This window comes from Colossoma macropomum, unplaced genomic scaffold, assembly GCF_904425465.1.
Source record: "Colossoma macropomum unplaced genomic scaffold, Colossoma_macropomum, whole genome shotgun sequence".
In the NCBI taxonomy this organism is placed as follows: Eukaryota; Metazoa; Chordata; class Actinopteri; order Characiformes; family Serrasalmidae; genus Colossoma; species Colossoma macropomum.
Window position 1 is genome coordinate 15,590,549 of NW_023494803.1, and position 20,627 is coordinate 15,611,175.

At 36.5% G+C, this 20,627-nt stretch overlaps 1 protein-coding gene across 2 annotated transcripts in view; it reads right to left on the reverse strand.

Moving 5' to 3' along the window:
* Positions 1–2,272: 2,272 nt before the first annotated feature.
* ppp2r5ca (protein phosphatase 2, regulatory subunit B', gamma a) overlaps positions 2,273–20,627 on the reverse strand; it is a 48,568-nt gene continuing 30,213 nt past the window's right edge. The window contains exons 2-14 of one of the 2 annotated variants that reach the window (XM_036592599.1): positions 16,533–16,732; positions 13,948–14,058; positions 13,029–13,121; positions 12,792–12,922; positions 12,640–12,699; positions 12,444–12,552; positions 11,625–11,678; positions 10,552–10,722; positions 10,162–10,289; positions 8,956–9,057; positions 8,790–8,862; positions 8,049–8,165; positions 2,273–6,261 (exon numbers count right to left, since the gene is read on the reverse strand). In XM_036592599.1, coding sequence (XP_036448492.1) covers positions 6,127–6,261; positions 8,049–8,165; positions 8,790–8,862; positions 8,956–9,057; positions 10,162–10,289; positions 10,552–10,722; positions 11,625–11,678; positions 12,444–12,552; positions 12,640–12,699; positions 12,792–12,922; positions 13,029–13,121; positions 13,948–14,058; positions 16,533–16,732 — 1,484 coding nt within the window. In that variant the 3' untranslated portion in view covers positions 2,273–6,126. The remainder of the gene's footprint in view (positions 6,262–8,048; positions 8,166–8,789; positions 8,863–8,955; positions 9,058–10,161; positions 10,290–10,551; positions 10,723–11,624; positions 11,679–12,443; positions 12,553–12,639; positions 12,700–12,791; positions 12,923–13,028; positions 13,122–13,947; positions 14,059–16,532; positions 16,733–20,627) is intronic. The other variant, XM_036592600.1, reaches the window with a different exon arrangement.

Consider the following 20,627-nt stretch of genomic DNA (forward strand, 5'->3'; position numbering starts at 1 on the left):
GCTTGTAGACAATATAGCTCTCAAGCTTAGTAGTTTAGAGTTTTTTGGAGTTACGTCACATCTGGATCAGCTCATCAGCTTCATCTTCAGTGGAACTTTAAAAAATGCTTTTAACCCCTTAAACGGCCAGGGCAGGCCCAAAGTGTTACTACACACTTTTATAACCTAAGAATAGCTCAGCCAGTTTGCACTAAAGTCCCCTGTAGTTACTGAACAATAAGTCTTATTATGTAATAAGCCTGGGTTTTTAAGATGTTAAAAGATGTTCTAGTTCTAATGTTTACCCAAACAGTAGAACTACAACATCTTGGGCTCTAGTTCCTAGTGGATCTAGAACATAATGGTGCCCCGTGAGTCAAAGTATTTACAGATCTTTATTCCTTTCTTATTCCTAATTCCAGGCTTTACTTGATTGGGAGTGACAAACACTGTTCAGTCTGACCAGAGGATGGTTCCTCATTTTGAGTCCTGGATCATGGTTTCTTGCTCTTGCTTCACACTCTTAGAGGGTTTTTCTTGCCACTATTACACTAGACTTCGCTCTTTAAGGGTCTGGACCCAGATTTCTTCAAAGCTGCTTTATGACAATGTATGTTGTAGAAAGTGTTATACAAATAAATTTGACCTGAATTAAACTCAGTGACCCCATGAACCTGTATAGTTCCCACATACACTGTATATTGCTGTTACCAGTCTCAACAAAAACCAATTAGGAATAAAGGGTACACAGGAAAGTACACAGTTTACTCTTGCAGAATATACTCAAGGCAGGGATGTCCAATCTTATCCACAAAGGGCCAGTGTGGCTACAGGTTTTCATTTCAACAAAGCAGAAGCAGACCTGATCAGTCATTTGAAGGATGACCAATTGAATAACCCTCTGGGGTCCAATGGCATTTCCTCGATTTTTGCATATCATCTTAAATTTGCATTTAATGGCACTTGCATATAACATGACACCCATACGTTTCATATCAAAATGCTCCATTATCTTTGTTGCTACTTTCCAAATCTGCTGCAGCAACTTCAGTGGCTGTAAACTTTTGCATGTCATTTCTCGTGTCCCTGTTGTAAACTGAACCACGTACGGAGGGTTTACGGCGTGAATGTCTATTGGTCAGTTTGGTCAGTTTCCCTCTTTATAGCCGAATCGAAAGGGCAGACTCTACAGATTCAGCAAATGTTTGAACTGTATTTCTGCACTCTGTTATCACAAAAATTAAGGAACATATATTTAAACATCAAACTTTCCACACAGGAGAGTTTATGGACCCCAGAGGGTTAAACAGGTGGAATCATGTGTGCTCCCGCTTGTTTGGAACATAAACCTGCAGCCACACTGGGCCTTTGCAGATAAGATTGGGCACCACTGCCTTAAGATCTACCTCCATGTTTGTCTGGAGAGTTGTTTATTGCTTATTAAGATGGCTTCTTGACATGTTGGTAAAATGTTTGGGAAAAAATTGACATAATCATATTTCACTGACAGGTTGACTGCTGTATGAAAGGCTTCCTCTGCAAGTTTCTATTTAGGAAAATGAAGAGCTGTTCACTGCTGTCATCAGTGAGTGAAATGTTTTCATCTGCCAAAGATGTAGGTCCAGGCCACTTGACCAGTTAACAATGCTCTAAGTAAGGTAATATTACAATGATTAGCCCTCCTGCAATGTCATGATTTATTTAAAATAAATAAATAAATAAATTGCAGCCTAGCAAACAATAATTGTGTGCTTATCTGGTAGCAAGCTCATTTAAGTGTGCCATAGGAAAGGTGAGGTGTCTATCCAGCTAATACCACTGCATCACTGTGAAATGTTTGTGAAAACATTTATCACATGGAACCACAAAATTCACAACTTCATTATTAATGTATGGTGGAGGGTTTGGCAGGATTTCATGGATCATAAAAGGGTTACTTCTTGGTTTGTGTGAATGAAGAGCACTGTAGTATCCCAAGGTTTCCAGAGCAAAAGTTTTTGGATTGGCTTGAGCTTTGTAACAGAACAGGTTATGCAGAGCCCTCTAGTGTTAAAAAAAATATTACAGTCCAGCGTTTGACAGAGACAGGGTTTGATGGAGAATCAGCAGTATATATATCTGAAATTAAATGCTTAGGCTTAAACTAAGCTAAGATGTGAGGAAATGTGAGGAAATTTCCTTTGTATTCACTTGAACTGAACTGCTTAGGACTAGCTTTAATCTAAGCTCAATACTCACTGTAAGGACTGTTCAACATACATAGTAACAAAAGAAACAGTGAAACAACTCACTATCAGATAAAATATAAATCCACATAGACTCTTTATTCATTCTATATAGATATACACCACTGAAGTTGGGTAAAGTCTCACAATTAATGGCAATCGAATAAACGTTTGTCGCAGGTTTCAGAATGGTTCAACAAACTTTTTGAAGGTACAAACTGATAGAAAATATCATGACTTTCCTGATGCTGACACTCTGAAATGGAGAACAAAGTTTGTGCCACATTCCAGTGTTCTGCAGTCTTTTTTCTTTTTTTTCATTTCTGTACATAGGACTACTTTTCTTTTGTTTTTACAAATAAATCTAGCTATATAATACTACAGAAAAATAAAAGAAAGGAAAATATATGTACAATATTAAGTGAAGTCATATAGTACAGGTCATATATGAAAGGACACTTACCATGTTAAAATAATATTTTGGGAAGCTTAAGCTAAGTTATTTGTAATAGTACAGTAAATAGAAGGTAGAGTAGTAGAGATAAATAAAACTGAAATATTATTCTGTTCTTTTTTATACATAAAGTCTATTTGCTTCTCAACATCAACACACAATAAAGCACAAGAGTAACAAAATCAAAACATGAACTGACATCTTTAATGCTCAGCAGAAGGCTGCATGTTGGTGTGTGTCTGTCTGTTATGTTTGAGGGCATGTTTTTTAATTTAATTTAATTTTATTTTATATCTACAGTACTCAAACATTTATTGATATAATTGTTGACAAAAGGGGGAAAAATGTAATGTGAGTTCAAACAATGGTACAGAAAGACACCTCTACATAAGAAAATGTAAAGACTATATTTTTAAGCGTGCAACATTACACACATCACTTAACTAGCTATATACACATATGCATGCATGCACGCACTCACCCACACACACAAATAAGTGAACGGTTTTCAAGTTTCCAGGAAGTGCTTCTAGGTAGTTGAATCAACTTTACAAAACAACAGGAATTCATTAGCCTCTAAAAGAGAATGAAAGGAACAATCAATGTGTCGACCTCACACTGGTATGTTTCTCCATGAATGTGCCTATGTATGTTAACAAATGCAGTAGAATGTATGCGCTCATCCAAGTAAACCACGTTTAGAACCTCTTACAAGACAGCAGTCATTCCCTTGCAGTTATCACTCCCTCTCTTCACATCTAGAAATCATACATCTCCTACGCACCCATCATGAAGGCACTCAGATGTCTCAGAAAAAGGGGCGGACAAGCATGTGTTTTCAACTCCTTGATGGAAATAACAGTCCTCGTTGTTGTGGACAGCAAAATAATAGACTAAAGAGAAATCTACAGTTTTAAGAAGTGATGTAACAAACGATGGTATACTAGCAAAAGCTGTCATTGTTGGCATTTTGACACTTCCTTCTCCATGTCCTTCAGGAAGGGCAACTGTTTTTTTAACAACTGTACTTGTGTCTAATTTGGAAAGGTTTGTATTTGAGTATGTTTAAAATTGAATGTGCACTCTTACTCAACTACATTTCCAAGAGAAAAAAATGCTACCACGTTACAATCAGACTACTCTTATAAAGCATTTAGAAACAGTTTAACATGAGTTCATTAATGGTTATTTAACAAGCAGTTATAACACATAAATTAAAAAGGGCAACAGTGTTGCTTGATAAATAGTGAGCCCATATTCAACTATACTATTAAACCTCAGATCTTGCTGGTTACTTACCTTACTTCTTCATCAGTCTTTTTAAACCTGGCAGATATAACAGGTCACTGTTGCCCTTCTTATTAATCTCTTCTTATTAAACTGTTTATTTATGATTTTATGGGGTTACTCTGATAATACATAACCATTAATAAGCTCATTCTCATAAACCTTTAATAAGAGTCTTTTTGTAAAGTGTTAGCAAAAAAACTTACTTGCTCCTTACCCCTTTCAAAGTACTCATGACATATCTAAGACCATGAGACTTTTCTTTTTCTCTGCCAATTAGCCAAGTTCCTGCACATTAAAATTTACTGTTATCTGTTAAAACATTCAACCGAATTCATATCAGTTTAAAATGAATCTGCCCATAACTGTTATACTAATGCTAATTTGTCTTTGTGTGAGGACCAGCACTGCTGATTAGTTGCCATACCTCACACCACCGCATTACATGCCTTTTACTTTCACATGCTTGAACATGTTTAAATGTCTGTAATTTTTTTCCCGGATGAAGTATACTACTTCTGTACTTGAGTAAAGGAGTACAAGAATTCTATCTATTTGAGTAAAAGTACAAAAGCTTGTTTGTGAATGTACTTAAGTGTCAAAATTATAAGTACTTTCAGTTATAAGATCCTTTTAATGAACAGGTTCTGTTAATATGTGCAAAATTGTACTAATGTAAGCAGGTCTCCTTAAAAGATCTCATTCATCAAAATTATATTATAATTCAGTGTACTTTCACCTTTAAAACTTCAGTACATTCACAAATTAGAACTTTCGTACTTTTACATAAGTAGAAATATAGATAGGATACTTGTGCTTTTACTCAAGTAGCACTTTAGTAATCTACTTAAGTGCAGAAGTACTGTACTTTGTTCGCCCCTGCTTTCATTCAAGTATATTTTTGGCTCCATACTGCAACATAGTAAGATTATGACAAAAATACTCATACTTTCACTTAAGTATAATTTCTCTGTACTGTTTCTACCCCCGGCCTTTAGAAGGCTGAGCCTCAGGGACAATGTAAATAGATCCTTTCAGGTTTCACCTTCCCACACACAGATCATCTTAAGATAAGAGAGAATATCAATCTGAATTCACTCTTGTACAGTCACTATAATAATGTTACCACACTTTTGGGCCCAGGTTAGCTCACAACCATGTTTTCTCTGTTCTTCTTGGTGATCCCACCTCCTCTGACAGTTTGTGTACAGCACTGCCAGTTTAGCAGTAACAAGTATTAGCATACTGGGATGTGCTCTTTGAGATTAAGGTGCAGTAACTTGAGGAATGTTCAGCAAAAAGCAGCATTGGTGTACAGCCAACACCATGGAAGCAAGCAAAATACCTGCTGGATTGGAGGCTTACTCTGAATTAAAAGGTTCTGACTGATCTAAACCATATGAGTAATATGGATTTAGATAATAGCCTATTTTCACCCATTGGCCTAGATTACTCTTGTTTTTAATTGATCTGCTGTAAAGGTCTCACAAAGGCTCTGCTATCTGAAAAGTAAAAAATGGTACCATTGTTTGAACCATCAATATACCCCTCAGTGTGGTTAATATTGCCATGAGAAGTCAGTTATAAAACAAGACACATATGGTAACTAAATGTTAAGAGTATCTTATGGCACAAAAATGTACTTACACGATAAGAAAAGGTTGAAAACAATAAGAAATGATAACAGAAAAGGTCTTCATTATGTTGGTCTTAGCACTGGCAACTGTCCCTGGGTTTCCAAGAAGAACAGAAGATGAAGCAATGGATGGAAAAGATGATGACATACTACTCTCCTTGCAAACAGTCTCTGGACATACTTTGTTCCCTTTGACAAAAACAAAAACAAAATAAAAAAAGATCAAGCAAGACTATGGTGGCACCTTCACGCATGGTTTCTCGGCCAGCCCTCACCTCCTGCCAGGAGCACCAGGATCCAAGATCTAAAGAGCGCAGACAGGATGGAGTGGACCAACACGCAGAGTATGGGAAAAAGAAAAGCATTGAGAGGGAGAGGAAGAAAACCTTAATGCTGGCCCCATAGCTTAAACAAAAACCTGAGCAATTCAAACTTTTAGTCAGGGGGAGAGTGCTGTGTATGGCAGTATGCCTCGGCGCTCTTGGTTTATTGAATGAGCTGTGTTTAGAAAAGAATGAAGAGGATGCAGGAGAAGAGAAACAAAGCTAGTGGCTGTCATGGTTGGTGATCATGTCTTCGGCTCGACGGTGCGACTCCAAGGCTTTCGTGGTGTACATGTCCTGAGGCAGGTCAGACTTGCGTCTCACCAGTGGCCGGTCCTTCCGCTGATCCCTCTGCAACTGCACACAACCCAGATCACATAAGAATTTGTCTTAGACAGACCAGAACATGCTACACAACATTTAACTGGGAGTAATTACTATGTTTTTAAAGTATTAGTGCCAAAGGTACTTGCTTGTTTATGCTCTGACACTGAAAGCTTGCTTTCTGCCACAAACATTTGCATGTGACTACATTACTTTATTCTATTTCTTAATTTTGAACATGATATACAGACATATGCAAATGTTTGAGTGCCGATGGGTTAAAATAAGTTTTGTTGATTTTGTAAAAGTAAATTAACACATCCTCTACAGAGAACACACTTCTGCACATTTCAGTGCACAATTACTGTTTATCTAATGAATGTAACATATTAAAAAAATTAAATGTAGCATGTGCAAAAGTTACGGCAGATTATGTTTATTTATACACACAAATTTTATATTTTTATGTATTTATATTAACGTACATTCACATTTTATGTTTTTCCAATATGTTAAACTCAGGAAATAAATGCACTAAAATTTACATATTTTGTACAGGTGCTCTCTGTATAGGATGTATTAACTTATTTCCACTTAGAGAATCAACAAAACGTAATTTACATAGTGATGTTCAAACTTTTGCATATGACTGTACATACACTGTAAACCCATACTACTAGGAATGCACCAATATGGGAATTGTATACTGATGCCCATATCCAATATTTTTCATGTACATATCTTTTGATAGGGATCCATACACATTTATAAAATGTAGATACTGGGACTACATCTACTCAGATTGGCCTTACAAAGAAAAATACTATTTATATCTATAACTTTACAAATGCAGTAAATTTAATAAAATTGCATATATTTTAGCAGAGCAGGCCAGCATCACCTAAACATGCCTCTCTACAATAAATACAATAAGACATCGTTAAATACAATAATACAGTACAATAAATACATTGTCAAATATCAAGTTAAAAAATCTAATCATCTGCCAATACCGATATGATTCCGATATCATCGTGTATCCCTACAAGCTAAAGCATAATACCTCGGTGAAAAGAGATTAGTAGGAATGTTGCAGAATATAAACAAGCCTTGATTCAGTTAAGCAATCAACATTCAAACCTAACTGTCAATCCACTCCAGCAATATAAATAATCTTATTAATCAAATTTCTGTACCATTTAAGAACTATATATGGTATGATTATGTTACCTATAATATAAATTAGAGAAACCTTGTTTGTAGTGTAACTGGGAAGCTGCCTTCCCCAACAGAGTTCTAATCTGATCATGACAGTTATCTCTAAGAGAAGAGAAGGTAGAAAGCTTAGTAAGTAAGTATAAATATGTAGTAATAAACTGATTCCTATGCATAGCCCATTGCTGCCCATATGGAAAGATTTATTTTCCGAATCATACATACTTTAAATAGAAAATGACTATTTTAAAGCATATGCATAATTTACCAAGGGACCACTTGATTAAATGCTTGTGCTATATTTATCTGCAGATGTGTACAATTTTTTTTTCGCTTATATCAGTCAGTCTCACAGATAACATTGTTTGGCCTAGTTACTTCTCAGATCCTATTATACTAGAGAGAATGTGATACATTGTTGCTCATCTTATAATAATCTTCATTCAGCAATATGTCAGAATGTATCAAGCTCAACAGTGTAGAGACCAACTAATACAGCCATTCTCAGCACTACACTAATAAACTCTACAGTTTATTAGTGAGCTACTGTGCCACAAATGTTAATGTTAAACTATAATTCTTTAAAAGACAAAACCCACAGTTACCTGAATGGCTCCCTCCTCTACAGTCTTTTTTAACATCTGAATATCTTCTATCAAAGGCCCATCAGTCTCCATTTCTACAGGGCTATTTAGGCCAGAGGAATCAACATACATAAGGAACTAGTGCAAAACAAAGAAGAAGAAGAAAAAGAAAACAGAAAAATGAATGTTAAAAAGAGGGTGAGTTTTAGACAAAGAGGAAGATGGATAAAGATTAATCAAAGAAAAGGAATGGAGTAGTTTGAAGAGTTTGAGAATTACAATTATAGGAATTAATTTGCTAATTACATTAGCATGTAGGTTTAAGGAAGTTTCAGAGAGATGAGTGTACTGTAAATGTCCTGTTAAGACCCTCCTTAGTTGAGTGCACAGGCAAAATTAAAATAACTACATCCTTATGCTGGAAACCTCTGATAACCTAGAGTTGTGCTTTAAAAAGCAAGGATTGATCCAAATGCCATTAGATTGTGCACAACGTGCAAGAACACATGACAGAGAATGCTTGCAGGCAGTAACCAGAATCATGTGCACATATTGCTGAAAGATCATCTGTGATACAAGTTTAAATGACACTATGCAACTGTAGTTCATCCTCCTTGATGCATATAAGATGAGTTAGTATTGTTTAATGCTTCCAACAGTCCCTAATGCTCATGATGAGCTCTTATATAATCAGCTTAATCAGTTTTAAACTAATGTTCAGCCTGAAAGAGCAAATGTACCCATCCAAACAGAGAGACACACCTGTGGGTTTGATTTGGCAAGGTTCTCAATCTTAATCCAGGCCTCTTCCCGTTCTTTTAACTTTGCTCTCTCTCTGCAATATAGGAAAATAGGGTTATGTTAAGATTTGCACTGTTTGGTCAAATAAAAGAATGCCATGTCGAATGTGATGACAGTCTGTACTTACTTATTTTTTTCAGCTCTGAATTGCTGTGTGCAGTCATCAAAGAGCTTCTGGTTCATCTCCATGAAAAGTTTCAGCGCATTGTAAATCAAGCCATGGATGGTCCTGTACAGAGCAAAGGGTAGAAGATTATAAGTTTGTCTTCTCTTTACTCGTTCCACGTCCACACTATCTGTAGGAGCCAAAACATAAACAGCATCTTTTGCATTGTGTGTATATATAAATAGTTAATTAACTTTTTCATAAGAAGTGTATATATGTATATACTGCTGCTTAACATAGTATTAAGATGCCAAAAGTGATATTTATACTGATTATGTAGATACAAATGTCTTCAGGCACCATTTGTTTATGTTCAGAAAATAGGTGCACTGTCACTTTAAGAGCTAAGCAGCTACGGTGCTGGGTCTGGACATGTTTTAGGGAGTGGCGAGTGAGCGGCAGTAGGATACTGGTAGCAACACAGTTTTCTTACCGTGTTTAGCGTTGCGCTTTGTGTTGCATCTTATATTTGGAACAACCTAACCATGGTTTGAAAGTTTTGTTTTAATTTATTTTCATCACGTATACAGTCTGGAATAAACAGCTGTTTTTGTGCATTTGTACACGGAGTCCTGTGGAAGTTTCTTTCTCTTTTCTGAATAATGCAGAGACGAGTAAAGAAGTTGCTTGAGCCACCACAGAACGTTGTTCAGTGTTTTGTCATCCTGGTCAATATGCTCTCTTCCGAACCACATATTAATATGTCCCGGATTGCCTTTTTCATCTCCACAATGTTGCCAGATTATGCCCAGCTCTCTTTTACCTTCAGAGGCTCCAATTTATACAAAACACTGCTGCTCAGATTGTCAGCTGTGCTAAGTCCAGTGAACACATTACATTATGCCTGTACTTGTTCAACTGACTTCCTGTACAATACTTGATTCATTTCAAAATTTCAAAAAAAATTTCAAAAGCTCTCCATAACTTGACTCTTTCCTACCTCCCTGATCTCCTTCAGTGCTGTACCCCTCTATATTTCTTACTATCATCTGCTGCTGGCCTGCTGTTGGTTCCACCCTATTGTCTTAGTACCATGGATGCTAGGGCCTTCAGTTGTTGTAGTACCCAGATTTCGGAACTCTCTCCCTCTTTGTATTTGTCAACTGGACTCTATTGTGCTGTTTGATTCTCATCTTAAAACATATCTGTTGAGGATAGAATACTTACTTGTTCCAGTGTGTCTTTGAGTTGCGGTACAATGCTGGGAACATTATAGGCAAGATTTTGGCAGCATTGTCACTGATGAGGCTCATTATATACTCATTGTTCCAGTAGTAAAGAGCTCTTTCTGCCACCTGCAGCACAAAAACACATCAGGCTCATTTGTTTACACACAAAGGTGTAAAAAGAAGTCACAATAAAGGGTTAGAAAGACAACTGATACAGTCAGAGCAAAATAACGTGTGAAAAAAGAATGATGGCAGGTCAGCTGTATTATTTTTGTTCACCAAGCTTTGACTCCGATAATCCATTAGCATTAAACTACATGTTCTGCTAGCTGTTCATATCCTGACCCACTTATGCGCAAATTGGGAATTTACCCAGTCTCTGACTCACCTGGAAATGTGGGCTGGACACACACTTGGCTAACTGTCGAAACAGAGGTTCCATCACTTTAACAAATTCGGATGGTTCGATCACATCCAGAATCTCCTCAAGCTCATTGAGGAACATCACCTCCTTTGGGCTGTGAGTCTTTGGCCAGTACTTCAGAAGGGCCATCACGACCTAAAGATGTGGATCATTTAAGATGGTCGTACATTTTACATCACAGTTATGCAGATAATACCGAGATACATGGGTCTGTATCTCTTTGTGAGACATTTTAAAGAGGAATTCCATCATTGTTTTTCTGAATGTATGCATAACTAAATCATTGACAGCCTGATGTGAAAAGGCCATTCTAGAGAAACTTACTGAGTCAGAATTGTTTACAGTGGTTATAGTAACCAGCCATCCAAATACAAAAACTACCTCAAAGAAACACATTAATTGAAATAACTATGAATACACTGCTTGATGCCTCAGACATTATTTTACAACACTTAAGATCTTGTCCTAAAAAATCCTTTTCTAAAATACATTGTAAGGCAAAATAATTGGCACAACTAATTTATCATTAACAGTTTATTCATAAAAACTCAGAACACACATCTAGTATCACTGTTGATTTTAGTCACATAGTAAATATAATTGCTATGCTTGTGCTATATACAATGGGACTCCTAGTTTCTATTACCACCAATGTAAAGAAATCTGAGTCAGTAAGTTTCTCTACAATGCACCGTTTCACACTGACTCTATAACACTCTGAATAACTCTGAACTTTACACCTCAATCACTGGATTATGCATTATATGCAAGAAATACACCAGTGAAATTTCTCTTTAATTACATTTTAAATCATCAGAGGCAAGACTATTTCTTAAGTCTATGAATTAAAACTGAGATTCATACCTTATGCTGACTCAGACAAAAAAATGTGGAACTATTTTAATTCTTTTAGACATTTTGAAAACCAAAATCAGGCAACAATTACACTGAAATTTGGAGAATATAAGGAGAGTTAACTGGTCACTGGTGTTGCTAATTTAAGCCAGAAATTGAGCATGCAAGGTCAAAAGACTTACTGGTTCAGTGAGTGTGCTGTCCTTCTCCAAGAACTGCACCACGCAATACGCCAACTACAAATAGAGTAGAAGAGGGTGATTTTCATTTGGCTGGCTTGACAATAAAAGAAAAAATGCTGACACTGGAACGCTAGCAAACATGGGCCAGATGGAGCCAACAGCATGCTGTGTCCATTCGGCTTGCTGCCAAATGACCCTGTTTGACAAGCATATGAGGTGTAATCTCAGAATGCAGGACCACTGAATCTCAAACAAGTGTGAGCTGATTGAGACCTGAGAGTGATCCACTTTTGCCATGAGGCAGACGCTCTCCTCCCCTCCTCCTCATTTTCCATTAATTACTTGTGCTCACTGATGTAAACAAGCTAAAAAGCATGGCTGACTACAGTACTTAGGCTGTGATTCACAGAAAGTGCCTGAGGTATTTTCATACTCCTAGAAGGGGAAAACGCCTCCATGCACGGGCTTTTGTCTCTATGCTGTCACACTCTGCATCTTTTTGTGGAGCCATGATACTAAAAGCAAAGATGGGCTTCAAATGCACTGGCTGTCACTATAGCAACTATGTATCTGTGCAGTATTTTGGTGAATTTAATAATAACTCCAACCCACTTCACTTTTTTTTCAGAAACTTGTATGTTTCTGCAATTTGTAAGACCAGACAGTCTGTTTCCCCTGTCATAACATTAGCATTAAGAGCTTGAGAGACTGTGAACAACAACTGTGCAAAGTGAATTACTGTCAAAACAATCTGCAAGATGTGTAGAAGTGAATAAATTATATATAAGCTAGGTGCTATTTGGAGTGGAGGATACCTACCTGTGGGTGGTAAACACTCAGTGACTTGACTTTGTGTAAAGGCAATAAAACCTTCAGCAGGAAAATCTTGTGCTCTTCTTTTAACGGTAAGGCAAAACCATTGATTATACTGTTGAAGTAAATGAAATGCACATTGATTTTGGCAGATGTCATTAAGTCACTCTTTTACTTTTTATATAATCATGTAAATGCTTGCCTTCCGAGAATCTCCAATAGTTCAGCGATTCCATTGTGGTGCTCTGTTTCGTAAATGAACCTATGAAACATGCATATGTGAAACAAGAAATTAAAACCGTATATGAATTTAAACCAAGAAAATCTGTAAACCAAAAATACATACGCACTAACCTATAAAATATGTTATTAATTTGCTTCCGAATGTACGCCCTCAGTCCCAGGAATTTCCCGTATATGCGATGCAGAGTGGTCTTCAAGAAGTCTCTCTCGCGAGGGTCTTCACTGTCAAACAGCTCCAGAAGCTGTGGTTCAGTTCAGACACAATTATTTATTCCACATTGTACAACAATTTAACACCAGATCACATTAAACAAATAGTTTCAATTTTGCTGTGGTAATATATCTTACCTGCAACACAAATTTCTGATCAATGTATTTCTTTGAAACATTTGGCTGAAAGTCTGGTGATTCTAAAAATCTTAGGAAGAATTCGTAGACAAGCTAGGAGAGAGAGAAAGAGAGGAGAACAGCTTTTAAAAAGCAAGGTTTTTTGGCATGTTGCGTTGGAATTCCACCCAGAAGCACAGCTAATTCTATTGTCCTGTAAAAGCACACTTTATTTGTGTGAGTTGTTCTGTGGAACCAACAGGATGGAACAGCAATGTTTGTGAATGTACAAACTCTACTATTATTATTTTTTTTTTAAACTTACCAATTTCAGTTATGTCCACATATTAAAAAGCAGATAAACACAGATAATGAAGTTTTATTCCAATTTCTTCATGACCAAATTGTGCTATGGCCCATTTTGTGCTTAATTTTACTTTTCTTTTTTAAGTACCTGAAGTTCACACTGTGTAAGCTAAGTGAACTCACTAACATCAGTATTTTTTATTAGCCAAAGTTGCAAAATAAAGAACATTATTTGATCTTAGGTCTTTGGAATTCTTAAGCAAAAAGAATGTTACTTATTTAAAAGCTACACTATGTAAGTTTGGGGATTTGGAGTGTAAACGCACACAACATGTGGAAAAACATTTTGTAACATTGGTTGTGCTTCTGACCCCTTTCCTAGGCGGATGAATCAGATGATTGCAAGTGCATTGAAATACTATTCAAAGATAACTCCCATTGTCATCATATCTTTATCAGTATAATGTTGATTTTGCATCCGAGACTTAAATATTGAGTCAGACCTTCTTTTTGAGCCTGTGCGTGTGACATAAATACGTAAAATCGTATGACATGGCCCGCGTCTAATTTTGCTCACGCCCTTATTAAAAATAATCTTTAATGTTAAATAATGGACTATGGAATGGAGACATACCTGTAGATGCGGCCAAGCTGCTTCTAGTGTGGGCTCATCCTCTTCTGGGTCGAACTCTGCTCCAGTGGGGTTGGATGAGGGAGGTAACGTCCTGAACATATTCACAGCAAACTGGAGAGGAGGCAGGAAAAACATCATTATCCGTTAGGAGGAATCAAATTACTAAGTGTTACTAAAACCAAAACTGCCTGGAGATCTAAAATACTGCAATAATTACTAATGAAAATTAGAATAATGAAGTCACAGCAACTATTTACAGCAGTGAGGATGGGTTATGTTCAACTGTTTTGCACAGTTTCACTGCATTAGTGTGAGCAACAATAACAATAATTAGGTACATACAATATTAATGCATATAACACAAAACTGGTCCATGTATTATCATGGCTCTTAATGAGTGAATGTGATTAAAAACACATTCACATCTGAATGGGCTGACAACAAGCTTCCAACTGCAAATTAACACAACAGTATATCTATTAGCATATTCACACATTTTGCAGCTTTGATCATCTGTGCAAAGGACATCAAGGTGTGCTGGGTCCAAAAAGAATGGAAAAGTAGAACAGCCCCTAACTCTGTACAGATGGAAGCTTCATAGATTGATAGATTGAAACTAAACAATTTCACTCTACTTTTTCAAAACTAACATGCATGATGTCATGTTCAGTATACATAAAAACTGCCCCTCCCATAACTATGGCTAGCTATCATTCCCAAAAAATGGATCAACTTCAATACTTGAACAATACTTTTTTACAAACCAAAAAAGAGAAATGAGTAGTAAAACCAGCAATGAGTAGTGTTGAGTCAAAACCACTCATTTTACATGATATATAGCAGGGGTGTCCAATCTTACCCGTAAAGGGTCTGTGTGGCTGCAGGTTTTGATTCCAAACGAGCTGGAGCACACCTGATTCCACTTGGTTAATCAGTTGGTCTCTGTCTTCAGCCACTAATCACGTGTACTCCTATGTTGTTGGAATGAAAACCTGCAGCCACACCAGCCCTTTGTGGATAAGTTTGGACACCCATGATATCTAGATATCAATAAATAATTATATCAATTGTAATTATATTATATTTAATATTTTGAAAAATATAACATCAAATAATATATGGCCTACAACCTTAATTATTGTTATAATATACACGTCCATGCAAAAAAAATATATATATATATTTATATATATGTGTGTGTGTATATATATATATATATATATATATATATATATATAATTTATTTAAACCCTATAGAGAATATTTGGTCTCACATTTAACACAAACTAACTTGGCAATACACTGTTTGAAGCCATCATTGCTTAGTGAAAAAATATTGACTCTTCTTTCTGTAAAAGGCAGTCTGCAAGTTTACCTACAAGACTTTAAAAACAACAAAAGGGAAAAATAAAAGGGAAGAAATATTCCATACTAGGTTACTTTACTTAGTTGTGTACTTTATTGATTTGTTGTTAAGGCCATAAAAGACACAATGTTCTGCCATTTTTGGCTTGGCACTTTTTTTTGCACACGAGTGTAGTGCAAGTCCAACTTTACATTGTAACTTTTGGAAGCAAATGATGGAAGGATTATTCTCTCAAACAAATTCAGAAGTCACCACCTAAAATCAATTGAAAATAAACCAAACATCAAACCATTTTTATAATTAAATGAAAACATGAAACAATGAAAAAATAACATTCTGATGTGCCCTCAGGGGATGTTTGAATTTTGGAATCAATGAACATAAACAAACAAATAGCACCCAATTAAGCAATCATGGACAATATCAATTAAATTCTCAAACGGCAGCATCAGATTTTATTTAATACACAGAGAAATACTGCATCATTCTGTTTGAGGCTATTGTTGATATTTAATAATGAGAAAAAAAAAGTTCACAACACTAGTAATGAGTGTGAGTTGCAGGAGATCAGTTTATATCCTTCAGGCTAATCAAGTAATGCTAATGTAAAAAACATGCATATTGTTGCTGTCGCGACAAAACCTTTTATCTTTGAAATGGTAACTTTGCACAAGAAATAAAAACATTCCTAATTTTTAATGTAAGTTAATGGAACAAGACTAATTTTGGAGCATTTCTGTTCCACTCGTTCATCCTGAGATTTTAACAAATTGTAAAGTGCAACTGGCCAACTGGCATTTTCAAATTTTGTTAAAGAAAAAAAAGGATGCATGCAGAATAAAGACTGCAATGCAAAAAGCGTGTCAGAGTAATGAGACTGCTTGCATCCACAGTAAACGTTGCTTGACTACAAATGTACTTTTTGCATTTTAATCATGGCCCTCTAATCATGCAAATGTCCAGTTGCGGTTGGCGCACCACAAGACTGCACACGAACCCACTGATAAGACAGATAATGACCCACACGGTCTCCCTTAGCTGGAAAACAAAAGTGCTATTGTACTATGCCAAGACTTCAAAGCCTGTGCCTGCAGGCAGAGTTCAGGTTGCTTAATAGAGACCTGGTCCAGAGGTGCTTTCTTTAGCCCCAGCTGGAGGACTGAATAAAGTGGGGAGGAATGAGGACTTAATCCATCCACTTTCTTCATGCGTGACTCACCATGTGGACCACCTCTGGGTAGATAGGCTCGGTGATGACGTTGCGGTTGTGAGTGATGTACTCCACCATTTCGCTCAGCGCTGCTCGCTTCACCTCTTTCCATTTCAGGTCACTTAAGGGGTCAGAGACAAAGTCGAAAAGGACACAGCACTGCCGCAGCTTCTGGATGAACAGCTTCTCCTGCTCGGCTGGAGATACATCTGGGAAAGGAGGAAGAGAGAAGGAATCAGAGAACTGAGTATCAAGTTTGAGTTCATCACAGAAAAAAGTACCTATATATACACACCTGTTTAGTGTGCCTGGCAGAAGAGGATACAGCAAATTTTCATTAGAGGTACAATTAAGGCTTGAACAATTAAGTGACAGTCCTTCCACTGAATGTTCTGAACACTGAAGGAAGCAGGCAGGGGCATATTAACCTCCTGTAGTTCATACATACATTTCTGAATGCAAGAGCCAAAACAGAATGACAAAGAAGGAATCTCATTAAGCTTAATAGGTTGGGTAGAATAGGTATTTTAGGGGGAAAAACATCTAAATAGTGTAATATATACAAAGCAAAATGAGTATACCTTGCAAATTAATACCTATGCAAATTAAAATGGATGTACTGTTCTATGACTTTCAATTGATGTTATTCCAAGGGGTAAAACAAGAACCAGTAATCTACCAACATAGGTTATGTTAATAGGCATGTGAATAGTTGTATGTAGTTGTATGTTTTTCCCCTTCTATTTCCCATTTCCCTTCAACATCCAACAAGTATTCAACAAACTAAATTACCTTAATTACATGAAAAGAAATGTTATGTTTCTTTACTGCTCTACTGTGATGCCTTGAAGAGTAATTCCATTGATTTTTCAAAATTTCTGCATAATGCAATTGTTGAGATGTAAACAAGGTCGCGTTCAGAGGGGTCTGATGTGTATTGTAGAGAAACACTGCATTGCAGATATCTACAACACAAATACAGCCATTTTATTTACTGCCCAAAACAACCAGTGAACCTACACTCTGCTGAATTTTTATATGTAATCTTGATAATGGTAAATAGCGGCAAAAATATGTTTTCTTTGGATAGTACTTACAATGCTCTGCATGTCCCTCTCCATCATTATGTGCTTATAAAAAGTAATATTAAGCCAAAACCTTCATAAACCCATGTCATATGTAGTGCTGGGTGATATGGCAAAAAGGAAATATCACCATACTTTATATATAAATTTTCAAAAGACATGATATATCACAATATTTATTTTTTTTACATATGATAAGTATGAAAAGAAATGTGTCCACATCACCATTATTACGATGCGATAAAATATTGGTGCATTGCCAAGCCCTAGACTCATGCATTAGGCATTGTATTCTTAACATTTTTTGTAATATCTTCTGTGAGAAAACTTTTAGTGGTCTTCAAATTCTTTGGATGCCCAGTATCTATCTCCACCAAGTTTCTCTAGAAAGGATAATTTCAAAACAAACCACTATGAATGACTTTGTTTAAATCTTAGCACAGAAATTTTGAAAAACTGCTGAAATTCCCCTTTAAGTGTTTAGGACATACAGCCAAATAAAAATATCCAATTTATACAGCAACAAGAAAGAATGGTATTTGTTAAAAAATTGCATACTGTCAAAGCACTGCTCTGCAAACTATGAGTCAACACAAGGAGGTAGGTTTACTAACAGGCATTCTGATGTATGTATTTACAGTACAATATGGAACAGGGCTGTACCCACTAATTCACAGCCATCTAGAAACTTTTTCCATTTCACAGGACTCTGAAGTGTTGTGCCAGTGTCATTTCTTCATAGTTAAGGAATAAAAGGTTTTGTCTTGTTTCAAACAGAATAACAACATAAGCAAAAAAGGACATCTCTAAAGTCTTAATGTTTACTTGTAATAACTGATCGTGTTTCATGGAAAAACAACTATGGACCTGGTGTAAATCAGTAGATGGGTCAGGACTTTGGCAGTAGAAATAACCTGTGGAGCAGCACCAGATGGGCAAGTCATTCAGTATATACATGGGGCATGCGCAGACATATTCTTAGACCAATATGTATTGTGTAGCCCAAAGTAGGGCTACTATGTCTGTGCGTGGGTATTATTAGGTCGTTTACAGGGCAACAAATTACATTTTAGTGTATGCAAAAAGATACAGCATTGTATGTTAAAGCAACCATTTAATTGCTGTTATTTTATTCAATTAGATAAGAGCCACAGAGCCTATTTATTCCAACAGCAAAATAAACTAAGAAAACCACTGAAAACTGAACAGAATTTGAATAGAAACACCAGGTGATTCTGTAATTCATAACTGTTACCAAACAAAGAATGTATATGTTATCAAAAAAATACAAGAAAAAATTGTTACATTAGATTTCACAATTATATTAAGCAGCAACAGATAAAATGTGAATTGTGGTGGGTTGAGGCAAATAAATGTAAGTATATAAAAGTAAACACATTCATTGAGAAACAAAAACTTCTAACTTAGTGCTCCAACATGTTTAAAGGGCAGCACAAGTAATGTTTGTTCATTTGTTAGCTATGTAGCTAATTCTAAAGTTTTTAGCATGCATGCTAGCAGAATGAGAGTTTTTCTTGCTTACATTCTCACTCTACAAAAAAAAAGAACAGTTACATGACTCTACACTTGATTCTGTGTAAAGAAGACATTTGTGGGAGTATGTGTACATGCACCCAACAGTGCAGTGTACCAATTTGACAGTACTAACAGTGTTACCTACCTACTAAACAAAGCTAGCAAGCAAGCTGGCTAATAAGCCAATTTGGCCACTTTTGGCTTATACTTTATTAGATGCATGTAATGAACAAGAAAGGACAATTAAATCAATAGAAGCAAAAATGTGTGTACAGCTAAAATGTCATGATTGTGACAGCCCTATGCAGTACGGAAACCCATCCAAGCTTTCTCAGAAAGAAAGGCAAAGCACTCTCAGATTCTGCTCATTGCTGACATTCCATTCTGTGCAACCTGTTGGTTTGTTTCACCATGCACAAAAATATCAGTGTCACCTGCAGTCATTCGGGATTGACCCAAGGTAGAGGAAGATCATTCACATAAAGGCCATAAACAAAACAAAACATCGTAAAAGATAAAATAAATTCTTAATGCGCAGGAATTCATTCTGACCATAGGGAAATGGAGCGTAAAACCGGAGTTCCTAATATGGGCATAAGAACATGGCGCCGACTACAAATTGACGACACGACTACAGTGGTCTGTGGCCAGAATGAATTGGGTTTTCGAAAAATCGCCTCTGTCGAACGCTGTGTTAAATAAAAATGTTCAGAACCCGATACGTTTTGTCCAGTGTACATTTTTCTCCCGAATACCACTGGATCCTCCGAATTACGAGGTCGTGAAAAGCTAGCTATAATACTAATATTGCTACATGTGAGCTAAAGCTACTGCGCATCAATTTGATGTCACTAAGCTACACGAAACTAAGGCAGGCTGTGGCGGTGCCCTGAGGAGTTGTGCTAATGTTACATTATCGAAATGTTTTACCGTAGCGCATAACTACAGGTATACTCGTAAATAAAACCTCTGGGTGGGATATGTGGATAGGCTAAAACTCCTTATCAAAAATACTACCCGTGCTAAAACTACGAGGCTGAATTAAGCTTTTTTCGCAGCTTCTTGTTTGAATGTTCCCGTTCCACCTTAAATGGTGCAGCAGCTGTGACTAGCCATCACAAACATTAGCAAGCAAGACAAAATACTGTCCTCTTAGTTCGGTGAAACAGCAAAAATAATTTAATGTTACTCAGCTGTTAAGCGTTAATAGTGAAACCTCCTCATATCATGCCTTTCAACCCTCAATGAAACTCGTCAGCTTGTTTTCCGCCGGCTGCTTGTTCGACTTTTCCCGTTCCACCTTAAGTGGCACAGCAGTCCAGAACGTAACTGCTGCACCATTTAAGGTGGAACGGGAAAAGTCGAACAAAACGCCGGCGAATGTCCTGAGAAAATGTCCTCAGAGCAATGTTACCAGCATTAAAATAATAATTAGGATATTCTGATAGCCGAAATCAGTTTATTAGAGGGGCAGTGATATTAA